The sequence below is a fragment of the Pelobates fuscus genome, chromosome 1, assembly GCF_036172605.1.
Source record: "Pelobates fuscus isolate aPelFus1 chromosome 1, aPelFus1.pri, whole genome shotgun sequence".
In the NCBI taxonomy this organism is placed as follows: domain Eukaryota; kingdom Metazoa; phylum Chordata; class Amphibia; order Anura; family Pelobatidae; genus Pelobates; species Pelobates fuscus.
The window spans coordinates 443076901-443090696 of NC_086317.1; the positions used below are offsets into that span (position 1 = coordinate 443076901).

General features: G+C 39.6%; 1 protein-coding gene across 1 annotated transcript in view; it reads right to left on the reverse strand.

The window, feature by feature from the left end:
- Positions 1–13796, reverse strand: part of RNF17 (ring finger protein 17) — a 93230-nt gene that overhangs the window by 27476 nt on the left and 51958 nt on the right. The window contains exon 8 of the mRNA XM_063440255.1: positions 1355–1473. Coding sequence (XP_063296325.1) covers positions 1355–1473 — 119 coding nt within the window. The remainder of the gene's footprint in view (positions 1–1354; positions 1474–13796) is intronic.

The following is a 13796-nucleotide window of genomic DNA, read 5'->3' on the forward strand; positions in this document are numbered from 1 at the left end:
TTGTCGGTAAAGGTCCACATCATACCTGAAGCGAGCCATAACTATCAAAATTGAAGTATCACCGAAACCGACATGGCCTACTTGGTTTCGGTCTGTAGCTACTCCCTACTTTTTTTTTCTTCCTCCCTGGAGAGACAGAAGGTCTTGTTATGAGCTTTCTTTAGCTCTACGGAGCTAAGCCCCGTAGTGCAGGGAGAGTTCATTGACAGAGTGTTAGCGGATTGCTTTCAGCCAATGAACTAAACCCTGCACCGCCATGCTTAAAACAGACAGATAGCTTCCAGGTCTCTAGAGAGCAACACCCGACAGACCCCAGGTAACTGTTAGAATGTCCCATGCTGTCCTTACGTACGAGTTTAACGCCATTAGGATGGCATGGGACGTCCTTTACTTTTGGTGCAAATTTGGTTAAATCTCTTCATGCACATGGAAGGCCCAGGTAACAATCAATACCTACGACCCCCCATCTGTCATGCTGAGGCCACATAGCGGCCTCAGATTGACAGAGGAGCTGCAAGCAGCAGTCAAAGAGAGGCTTATTCACACAGTGCTTATTTGTTAGTCCATTCCTAGCAGGAGACACATGAGCTCAAGTTGCTATGTCATATAGCAGGAAAACCACCAATAGGATGGATCTAGAGCCTACACTAGAATGTAAGCTCATTGAGCAGGGCCCTCCACCTATCTGTTCCTGTACGTCCAGTTGTCTGGTTACAATTACATTTCTGTTAGTCCACCCATTGTACAGCGCAACGGAATCTGATGACGCTATTTAAATAATAAAATAATAATAATCTTATGCTCTTCTATAATACTCAAAGATCACCTTCTATGTTGACAATGACAGGTAAAGGACATTATTTCATAGATATTTTTCATAAATCTAAACATTTGCTAACAACTATGCTAGCAAAATGTAGACAGATTTTTCTCATCTAGACAATACCTCCTAGAAATATTATTTAGAAAAATGAACACAAGTTCTATACCATTTCTGAAGCTACATTTGAACTCTAAAACACAAACCAAAAAAACCTGACACTGTCAAGTTAGATTTAGAACTAATAGAAACTGTATCATCCAATGAATATTTTTAAAAAGTGTGTACTGTTGGTGTTGCAACAACATAATTATTAAAAAGATTTAAAAAAAATATATATATATTTCCACTTTTTAATTTATTTGTATCTATACAAAATTCTAGATCTTTTATACAGGTATTGACTGGCCACTAGCGTAAATGACTGGCATATCTTCTTAACTGTATTTTTCATGAAAAAAACGGAGGGAAAACAAGAGTGGATGATGTTGTCAACCTCATTTAAAGGCATTTTTTTAAATAAGATTGACTTACTGTATATCCATCAGTGAGCATTCCAGGCAAAAGCTACCATATGCCTTATGACTTTCTTCAAGTGTTCTTATATTGTTGACATCTATCATTTCTTTATTCCCAAAATCATAAATGAAGACCTAATAAAAACAGGAAAACAAAGGACATGTAATCTCCTAGTAGTCCTATCTCTGTATTGAATGTCAGATAAATCAAACATTTTCTGAAGGAAAAAAATAAAATATGGAAATTGCAGTACTTCCAAGTTTCAGACACCACAAACCATCACTTTTGGGAGTTTTATTACCAGTCTAACTTTTAAAATCAAGCTTCTTATCAATTGTTAGATTAAGAATGTAATGCATCTGTTACATTGTAAATGCGGCAATCAATACGTTGGTAGCCCTGCTAGGAAATTACCTTTTACATTAATATAACATTTTAGTGGTATAAATAGAAATAATTTGAAACATTGTGTACCCAAACACTGTAAAGAATGCACACAGTTAAGTTTCCACCACTTAGTATAGGAATAGAATTAGAAGTCCCACAGTAACATCACACAGTCCCACATGAGGGGAAGACACTGAAAAGGTCCTCACAAAAAAAGAAACTGAATGGATTGAAGCCATCAGCACCTTTAGGTCTCAATGTAGATTTAGATATTTCAGCATGTATAGAGTAATTTTAGTAATGAAATGCCTCCAGTTTTTTCACAGGCTGACAAACGCATGCATTTGAATTGCACACGTAATATCCTACAGTTCACATAGTTGAAACCGTGAGATCAAGGGCAGATACTGAGAAGTACTACAAGTGCAGATCCGACGCAAACATGATCAATAAAGTTAGTTTGTGTTTCAGCTTGGTTTAGTGCATGCATATCAGACGACCTCAAACGTTACAATGTATGACATCACTGAGTGTTGGAGCTGGTTTGCGCATGCACCTAATCATACAGATGCGGGTAAATTATGTAAACACTAACTCCCAACATGCAAAGTAGCTCCTGATAAAAAAAAAATAAAATAATCTAAACTAAGACCCCAACGAGACGGCCAGCTGTTGGAGAGGAACCGTATAAATGAATAGGGACTTTGAACCCTGGCCACTAAAGAGACAGTAGTCCTCCAACTTAAGTGGTGAGATTTAGCCCTTGGTGGAACTGCTTTATTTTGCACATTGCTCTGTATATATGCAATTCTGTTTGTGAGTGTTTAACTGTTGTTTTATCTATTATTGATTACATTTACCTATTACATTAGGATTACTTTTCCAATTTTCATTTATACATGAGAATACCTCTATTCCAATGGAATGTTTTGAAAGTGATAGCCTCATACCAGAGTGATAGCTGTACAATTTCTATACACACTTTTGTTGTGTGCTATTTTAAGGATTGGGAGGAGGTCATTTTATAGTTGCTACCTTTAGTGTGTTTGCTCTGGACCTTAACCCCTTCAGGACGGAGTCAATAGTGCACGTTCTGATCAAAACAAAACGTAAACAAAAACTGGAATTTGCGCTATATGTCTGTTCACCCGTAGTTCCCCTCTTTCATATTATATGCACCCACACTTATTATATATAATTTTGTTCAGGAGAAACAGGGCTTTAATTTATCATTAACTATTCATATATGGGACATAATTCATTATGAATAACATTTTAAAAAAAAAGTGAGAAAATAAGATTTGTTTTTAAATTTGTATTTCCGTCTGACATTTTAGCTGTGAATGTCATAATACTGTTAGGTTTTACTGCACAAAAATGCACATATTTGTAATCAGCGATGTCTCACGAGTACAACAGTACCCCCCATTAACAGGTTTTATGGTGTTTTGGGAAGTTACAGGGTCAAATATAGAACGTTCCATTTTCAAATAGAAATTTGCCAGATTGGTAATGTTACCTTTGAGACGGTGTGGTAGCCCAGGAATGAGAATTACCCCCATAATGGCATACCATTTGCAAAAGTAGACAACCCAAGGTATTGCAAATGAGGTATGTCCAGTCTTTTTTAGTAGCCACTTAGTCACAAACACTGGCCAAAGTTAGTGTTAATATTTGTTTGTGTGTAAAAAATGCAAAAAACTTATTTGAACGCCAATTTTGGGCAGTGTTTGTGAGTAAGTGGCTACTTAAAAAGACTGAACATACCCTATTTGCAATGCCTGGGGTTGTCTATTATTGCAAATGGTATGCCATCATGGGGGTAATTTTCATTCCTGGGCTACCGTACGGTCTCTAAGGCAACATAACCAACCTGGGGAATTTTAATGTGAAAAAACACAAGCCTTATATTTGACTCTGTAACCTTTGAAAACACCATAAAACCTGTACATGAGGGGTACTGTTATACTCGGGAGACTTCGCTGAACACTTATATTAGTGTTTCAAAACAGTAAAACGTATCACAACAATTATATCGTCCGTGTAAGTGCCATTTGTGCGTGAAAAATGCAAAACAATTCACTTTCACTGACAATATTGTCATTGTAATACATTTTACGGTTTTGAAACACTAATATATGTGTTCATCGAAGTCTTCCGAGTAAAACAGTAACCCCCATGTACAGGTTTTATGGTGTCTTGAAAAGTTACAGGGTTAAATATAGTGCTAGCATATGAAATTACCTGGACTTTTGGCCTGGGTTGTCAGGCAGGTCCTCCTAATTGAAATTAATAAAATGACCTAATTATATAAAATTATGACAAATATATATGTAGAATTATTATATATATGTATATATATTTTAATTATTTTTATTTATATATAGGTATATATATATATATAGGTAGGTATATATATATATATATATATATATATATATATAGCGGTATATACTTATGTATATAGATATATATATTTCGTTCTACATGTATTTTGATATCTATATATATTAATTTTAAAATACAGTTAGAACGAATTTACAACTATATATTTATTTTTAAAATGTTATTTTTTAATGTATTTACATATTTATTTTAGATTTTATATAAATATAATGAAAATTATATATATTTAATCAATATCATACGTGCATTTTGATTTTAATATATATTTATAATTATATATATAAATATTAAAATACACTTAGACAGTGTATGTGTATGTATGTATATGTGTGTGTGTGTATATATATATATATATATATATATATATATATATATATACATACACACACATACTTAGATCATGTATACAATCTAAGTATATATTTTATTTTATACTGTATCTTTAACTTTTATTTTACTATTTTCAGGCAGCAGGGGTAGTACCGTTCATTACAGGCACTCCCCCTGCTGGCATTGACATGGACGGCTTTACTCATTTACTGTACCCACACATATTACCATATATACTAGAGTATAAGCCAAGACTTACACTGTGAGCTGAACAGGGGAGCTGCACGGAGCTGCTGTAAAGGTAAGTAAACGCTCCCCCCCCCCCCACTGCACAGCCCATCCACTGGACCAACAGGGATTGCCATAGCCCCCCCTCCCTGGCCAGGTATTAAGCAGGGAGGGGGGACAAAAAAAAAATAATAATTTCATTTTATAATATTAAAATAAAAAAATAATAATAATATTAAAATAAAAAAAATATTAAAAATAATAAAACTGCCCCCCCCACCCAGTTTACACACTACACAAACACACAAACTCTGCATTATATACACACAGAGTGTGTGTGTATATAATGCACACACTCTGCATTATATACACACACAAATTCTGCATTCATTATATACACACACTACACACAAACACACACACACACTCTGCATTCATTATATACACACACTGTAAATAAATATTCAATTATTGTAATTTTATTGGGATCTAATTTTATTTAGAAATTTACCAGTAGCTGCTGCATTTCCAACCCTAGGCTTATACTCGAGTCAATAAGTTTTCCCAGTTTTTTGTGGTAAAATTAGGGGCCTCGGGTAATAGTCGGGTCGACTTATACTCTAGTATATACGGTATATTCTCGCCATTAAATGGCCTTTCTAAAGATACCAATATTTTCATCATATCATAATTTACTCTAAAATATGATAAACAAATAAAAAAAAACACTTTATTTCTAACTTTGACCGCCAAAATCTGTTCCGCATCTACAACCGACAAAAAACACCCGTGCTAAATAGTTTCTAAATACCGTATATACTCGAGTATAAGCAGAGTTTTTCAGCACATTTTTTGTACTGAAAAACCCCAACTCGGCTTATACTCGAGTCAATAGTCTGTATTATGGCAATTTGCATTGCCATAAATCAGACTGGGGCTGTGGGGGCTGTGAGAGAGGTTACTTACCTCTCCTGCAGCTCCTGTCAGCTCCCTCCTCCTCCGCGCCGTCCGTTCAGCCCCTCGGTCAGCTCCCACTGTAAGTCTCGCCACGGCTCTCGCGAGACTTACAGTGTGAGCTGACAGAAGAGCTGACCGGACGGCGCTGACCGGACTCATTCACACACTGCAAATAAAAATTCAATTAATATAATTTTTTTAGGATCTAATTTTATTTAGAAATTTACCAGTAGCTGCTGCATTTCCCACCCTAGTCTTATACTCGAGTCAATACGTTTTCCCAGTTTTTGGGGGTAAAATTAGAGGCCTCGGCTTATATTCGGGTCGGCTTATACTCGAGTATATACGGTAAGTACAAGTAGAACTTTGCTATTTCCAAGTTACATTGTAACACTGATATCTGTCAGGAATCCCCAAAATAACCCTTCACATGTATATATTTTTTAAAAAAAGACAACCTAAGGTATTACACTTGGGGTATTTAGACTCTTTTCATGCAACCAGTTTACCACCGATCTACGCCAAATTAAAAATAATTATAATAATTGGTGATTATTTTGACACACATAGCAATTTATGAATATATGTACTGAGAACTTTACGGGTTACTAGCAAAGAACACCCCAATATGTGTTCAGCAACATCTCCTGAGTACAGTGATACTACCCATGTATAGGTGTGCCGTGTTCTCTGGGGGCTAAAAGACCTTATTTGGAGGGTGTGCATTCCAGTTTTCCAACTTGGAATTTTCACAGCAGGTCATCATGCACCCATGGCCTATTTGGGACAGTTTTTAAGCCCCCCAATGTAATTTACCCCCATCAAACCATATATGTTTGATAAGTAAATACCTTAGGGCAGGGATAGGCAACCTTCGGCACTCCAGATGTTGTGGACTACATCCCCCATAATGCTCTCACAACCAAAATGCTAGCAAAACATCATGGGAGGTGTAGTCCAAAACATCTGGAGTGCCAAAGGTTGCCTATGCCTGCCTTAGGGTATATCAAATGGTGGTATTTTTAACACTTTCAATCCACTGTTTCAACCATTAGTCTATGTCAAACTTTTAGGTAGTCATTTTTTTGTGTTATTTTTCTCTCACATTGTACTTTAGGCATGGATTCTCACCTGTTACTGACTGACAAAGAACACCCCAATATGTGTTCAGCAACATCTCCTGAGTACAACAGTGCCCAATGTACAGGTTTTATGGGTTTTGCAAACTTACAGGGGTCAAATGTAGGGCTTTCCCCTTTTCCATGTTTGCACATTGAAATATGCCAGATTGGTTTGGAGACCGTATGGCAGCCCAGGAATGAAAATTAACCCCATCATGGCATAAGATTTGTAAAAGTAGACAATCCACGGTATTCAAAATGGGGTATGTCCAGTCTTTTTTAGTAGCCACTTAGTCACAAACCATGGCCAAAATTAGCATATATATATATATATAAATATATTTTTTTTGTTGCATTTTTCACACACAAACTGCAATTTCATCGATTATATTATTAGTATAATGCGTTTTACTGCTCTAAAACACTCATATTTATGTAGAGTAATGTCTCACGAGTACAACCGTACCCCTCAAGTACAGGTTTTATGGTGATTTGGAAAGTTATAAGTTCAAACATAAGATTTACCAATTTCTGTTTTTGTAAATTGCTATTTGCCAGATTGGCTATGTTGTCTTTGAGACGGTATGGCAGCCCAGAAATAAAAATTAACCCGACCATAACATACCATTTGAAAAAGTAGACAACCCAGGGTATTTAAAATAGGGTATGTCCAGTCTTTTTTAGTAGCCACAAACGCTTGCCAAAGTTAACTTCATATTTGTTTTTTGCATTTTTTTTTAACACAAAAACTTCACTTTTACTGGTGATTTCATCGTTGTAATGAGTTTTACGGTTTTAAACACTCATTTTTGTTCAGCGAAGTCTCCCATATGTACTTATAAATATAAAAATAAATAAAATGTTTTTTTTTTTTTCTTCAAATGTATAATAAATCTATATATATATATTCCTTCTTGACTCCAGAATGGCAGTCAGATTTATCCTTTGATCAAGCAGTTTTACCCTACATTGAAAGATTATATCCTTGAATATTCTGTTTTTGCAAGTATGCATCTAGTAGCTGTTTGAACATCTGTATGGACTCTGATAAAACCATTTCTTCAGGCAGAGAATTCAACATCCTTATTGTTCTTACAGTAAAAAAAAAAAAAACCTTTCCTTTGCCTTAGACGAAATATTCTCCTTTCTTCCAGTCTAAACGCATGACCTCGTGTTCTATGTAAAGTCCGGTTTGTGAATAGATTTCCACACAATGGTTTGTGTATTGGCCCTGAATATATTTGTATAATGTTATCATATCCCCACTCAGGCAACGTTTTTCTAAACTAAATAGGTTTACATTTGTTAACCTTTCTTCATAGCTGATATTCCATTCCATTTATTAATTTTGTAGCCCGTCTCTGCACTTTTTCTAGTGCCATAATATCCTTCTTTAAAACAGGTGCCCAAAATTGCACAGCATATTCAATATATGGTCTTACCAGTGATTTATAAAGAGGCAAAATGATATTCTCATCCCAAGAGTGAATGCCCCTTTTCATGCATGACAATACCTTACTGGCCGTAGCCACTGCTGATTGACATTGCACATTGTTGCATAGTTTGTGGTCTATAACAATTCCCAAGTCCTTTTCCTGTGTTGTTATCCCTAATTCGCTTTCATTAAGGGTATATGTTGCTTGTGTATTCTTCACGCCGAAGTGCACAACTCTGCATTTTTCAACATTAAATTTCATCTGCCATTTGAGTGCCCAGTCCCCCAGTCTATCTAAATCCCTCTGCAGCAAAGTAATATCTTGCTCACATTGTATTATTTGACAGAGTTTTGTGTCACCTGCAAACACAAAAATTAGGGAGCAGATATATGAACGGGATCTTAGAACAATCTACATTCAAAAAAATTAAAGTCCCTTCTTTCAATAAGTCCACCATCTAATGCTGCCCCAGTAATTTCTTTAATTTTCTCCTGTAACTCACCTGTGGGGTCCTGCTCTAAAATCCTATAGTGGTGAGTGTTAGGGAACTAATATTGAAGATGTAGTATCCATGAATACACTCGTAGATGGTTAATGGTTTCAGTTTAGTGTGCATGTGGATACAATGTGAGCTTTGAATTTGAATAGGTATATTGGAGAATGAGATGTCCATGTATGTATGTCTATATGGATTAGGTATATATATCTATTTTGCAATTCATGGATATCTTATAGTCGATATGTACTTTTATGGCCATTAAATACTTTTAAATATATTTTACTGTGCAGTTTATATTCCCTTTTATGGCCAAGGGGTACATTTTGTTTACTTACAATACATTTATTTAACCCCTTAAAACCGGAGGGCGTAATAGTACGCCCTCCGTTTTTTTTTGTTTTTTTTAACTTACCCGGGGACTCCCAGGGAGCCCCCCCAGCGGCACATCCGACGTCCTGAAGCCCCCCCCCTCCCCCGCGGCCATGTGAGAGTGAGGTCCTTGCGAGGACCTCACAATCACATGGCCGGGTTAGCTGCCTGGTGCATTGCCAGCAGGGGGACTAACTGTAATAACAGTTAGTCCCCTTGCTGGCTGGAAATAAAATAAAATAAGTGTAAAAAAAAAAAATATATATATACTTAGATCATATATATATATATATGTTATATATGATCTAAGTATATATATATATATATATATATATATATATATATATATATACACATACACTGTCTAGGTGTATTTTTTTGCATTGACAGACAGTACAGCTCGCAAACAGTATTGGGGCTTGTGCATTGGTACATTTTACATTACACATTGGTATTTCAGTGATACAGAAAAAAGATAATAGTTTTGTTAAACATACAGTCGCTGTTCGGGCGCTACTTTTTGCGTTGTTTTCTGAAGCCACCGTCCATCAATGTTTTTCCAATTTTTGTAAACCTAATAAACTTCAAAACCTGGAAACACCCTAATTGGTGTTTTCCTTAAGATAACACAAAAGTTTTAAACTTGGTATCATAACCTGTTATTCTATTCGTCTGGTAGTTATTTTTATTTTCCTTCCCCTCCCCTCCCACCCCCACCCCCTCGTTTGTGATCCCCTGAGGGGAGCTTTGCTTTTCTTGCATGGGCCGTATGTGTGTTGACTATTCGTTGTTTAATCTTGTACCCTTTATACTATCCAAAGTTGGGCCCTTGTGCCTTCTACCCTACCGCTCTCCTAACTTACATCTACCCATTTTCATGGCTGTATGTCCTCCTTTTGTAGAGCGTGATGGAGTTCTATTATTTTGCTCGTTAGCCCTCCTGGTCCTAGATTGTCGTATGGCTCTAGGCTTGCGTGTTGTACGCTCCCTACTGTGCCGTTTTTGTTAGCTCCTTTGTGAGTGAAAGTCAGAGAGAGAGGAGGGCGAGGTTATGTTAGGTATCTGGGAGGGGCAGTAACGTGCCCAAGGAGGGGAGGACTCGCCGGGCGCGCCCAAAACCTGTGTGTGTGGCAGTGAGTGCCTCCTAGGTTGGCTTTCTTGTCTCATGGTGTGCGCGCCATTCTTTCTAGGTATTCCTCCCACGGTTGCCACACCTTTGAGAAGGTGCCCATGGTGTTCCGTACCTGCGCTGTTAGTTTGTCCATGAGAAAGTTGTCTTGTATTTTGTGTGTGACTTTGCTCATAGGAGGGGTGTCTGGGCTGAGCCATTGTTGGGTCAGTGCTCTTCTGGCTGCTAACGTTAGTTTGTTAACTAGTTTCTGTTCCTTTGTCGTGAGGTCGTCTTGTGGTTTGGCTAGTAAGAATGTCCAAGGGTCCCTGTGTATTGGTCTTTCCAGGACTGCTGTCATTAATGACTATTTCCGACCAGAATCTCTCTACTTTGGGACACGTCCACCACATGTGGATATATGATCCTCTCTCCCCGCAGCCCCTCCAGCATGTATCTGTAGTGGTTTTCCCCATTCTATACAGTTTCGCCGGGGTTGCGTACAGCCTCAGGAGGGTTTTATATGCCTGTTCCTGAAGTGTTACGCATATGGAGACTTTGGCTGCCGCCTCCCATATATCCCTCCAGTCCTCCCCTTCCAATGTTTGTTGTAGATCTTTCTCCCATTGGGTGATATAGGTGAGGGGTTCTACGTTCATCTCCGGAGCGCTGAGTTGTGCATAGAGCCCGGTAATCAGGCCCATACGTGTGGTTTCTGTCATGCATAATCTTTCAAAACTAGTCATTGGGGCCGTGGCTGCCTCTTTTACCCTAGGATGGTTAGCAAAGTCCCGTAATTGTATATATCTAAAAAAGTCTCTAGTCTGTAGTGGCCCTGCCTGTTTTAGTTTGTCAAAGGTTTTGAATGTGTCTCCGTCGTATAGGTGATAGTATCTCTGCAGGCCTGTGTATTCTAGTCCTTTGAAGTCCCTCACCCGCATGCCCGGCGTGAATGCCCTATTTCTCAGATATGGGGTGAGAGGTGAGGGCAGTCTGCTTAGAGCGTATTTTTGAGCATTGGCGTCCCATATTTTAATGGAATTGAGTATAGCTGGGCAGTCTGTGAGTAAGGGTGGTCTTTCTGTTTTTGGTACCCAGATCCAATACTGGGGAAGGTCCCTTCCCATCACTAGGGATTCCAGGTCTGCCCATCTGCGTCTATCTGGGGGTGAGTGCCACTCTATTATTTGGGCTAGCTGTGCTGACAGGTAATACAGGTGAAGATTGGGAAGTCCCAGTCCCCCTAGTCCCTTTGGTCGGTAGAGTACGTGTCGGGCTATCCTGTGTCTTTTGTGTGCCCAGATAAATTGGTCTATGTTGGTTTGTAGGGGTTGGAGGTCCCCTTTCGTGACTTTCGTGGGCAATGCCTGAAAGAGGAACAACATCCTCGGTAATACATTCATTTTAATTGCGTGAAGGCGACCTATCCATGAGATCGGCTTCTCATGCAATTTTTCTAAGTCTTTTATTATTGTTTTAATCATTGGTGTGTAATTTTCCGCATATAGTCGTGAGACCTCTTTTGTTAGTCTGATCCCCAAGTATTTTATATGTTGGTGGTTTAGTCTTATATGTGCCGTCCTCCCTATCAGCGCCGCGTCCTCCGCTGTCAACCCCAGTGGCATGGCTTCTGATTTTTCCATGTTAATTTTATAGCCTGCTACCTGGGCGAACTCCTCTAGCAGCCTGACTAGGCTCGGGAGGGAGTACTCCACGTCCGTGAGTGTGAGCAGGACGTCATCCGCGTACGCAGATACTTTATACTGCTCTGTTGCTATTGTCAATCCCTTTATGTTTGGGTGTTCCCTAATCTTGTAGAGGAGGGGTTCTAGGGCTAGTATAAAGAGGAGCGGCGAGAGAGGGCAGCCCTGCCTCGTGCCATTACTTAACTTGAATGGTTTTGGGATCGCTCCTGGGATGATAATTTAGGCCAGTGGGTTCGTGTACAGTGCTCTGATCGCTGTGATGTAGTTTTCTGGTAGGCCTATGTGACGTAGTAGGGCGAATAGGTAGTGCCATTGGATCTTGTCGAAGGCCTTCTCCGCGTCCAGCGATAGGACGAGAGAAGGCATCCGAGTTTTTCTTGCCCACCAGATCAGGTCCACTGCACGTGTAGTATTCTCATATAGTTGCCTAGTTGGCACAAAGCCCACCTGGTCTGCGTGGACCAGCCTGGTCAGGATGTGACCCAGCCTGGTGGCTAGGATCTTGGAGTCTACATTGATCAGGGAGATGGGGCGGTAATTGTTCACCTTCGTTTCGTCCCGGCTTCGGGATAAGTACTAAGTTTGCCGTGGCAAGCTCTGCATTGGGACGTCCCCCCTCCATCCATTCCTGGTATATTGCTGTCATGTAAGGTACTAGTTCTGTTCGCAGTGCTTTATAGTAGACCCCATCGAACGCATCCGGTCCCGGTGTCTTATTGCCCTCTATCATCCCTATGGCCCTATCATCTACTTCTATCGTTATTGGTGCTTCTAGGCCTATTAGCTCTTCCCTAGTTGGCTTGGGTAGGTTTATGTTGTCTAGGAAGTTTGCGACTGCCTCTACATGTTCCCTGCTGGTTTCATCTTTCCCCGGGGAGTGGTTGTATAATTTCCGTAGGAGATTGGTGAATTCCTCGGCTATGTCCTGTGGGGAAGTGAGGGGTTGGCCCCTTTCGTTGGTTATGGATGTGATGTGTTTTTGTTTGGGTCTTAGGGCTCTAGCTAATAACGTGTCCATTTTGTTGGACTTTTCGTAAAAGAGTCTTCTCGATCGGGTGATATCTCTGCTCACCTCATCCAAGAGGAGATCCTTCTGATGTTTTGTATCTCGTGTAGTGTGGGTTGTGTCTGATTCTGTTTGTGTTGCATTTCCGCTTTGCGTAGGGCCTTTTGTAGTTCCGTTAACTTTTCCATTTTTTGTTTCGCGTTGCTATTTTTATCAGGGTTCCCCGTAGGACGGCCTTGTGGGCCGCCCATTTCATAGTGGGGGGTATTCCTTCTGTGGTGTTTAATTCAAAGTAATTGTTCACTTCTGTCTTAAGTAGCTCTAGGGTTTCTTGGTCCCTAAGGAGAGAGTTGTTAAGCCTCCACCTCCATGGGGCCCTAGGCCCCGGTGTTTGTAGGGTCAGGGAAAGGTCAGCGTGGTCTGACCAAGATATATTTATGGCGGCCGATTTGACCCATCTCATACCTTGTTGATTCGTAAGGAATACGTCTATTCGGGAGTAAGTGGAGTGTACTGCTGAATAGTGGGTATAATCTATTGTGCCTGGGTGTTGCAACCGCCAGGGGTCCAGAAGCCCCGTGTTTTGTAGAAATCTATTTAGTAAGCGATCCTGACCTCCCCTACCCTGTAATCTGGGTTGACCTGGTTTGCCACTGCGGTCGACCGCGGTACACGGCGCTGCGTTCAGATCCCCCCTAGGATCAGTATGCCCCCCGTTAGTGAGTTTGTGAGTTTTTCCAGGGTTGCCCGGAAGTGGGCGTCAGGGATGTTTGGGGCATAGACGTTTATGAGGTGGTATGTGGTGGCGTTGATCGTCCCCGTGAGTATTATATACCTTCCGTCCGTGTCTCTGTGTATGGACTGTATTACCAGTGGGCATCTTTTGTGGATGACTATTTCTACC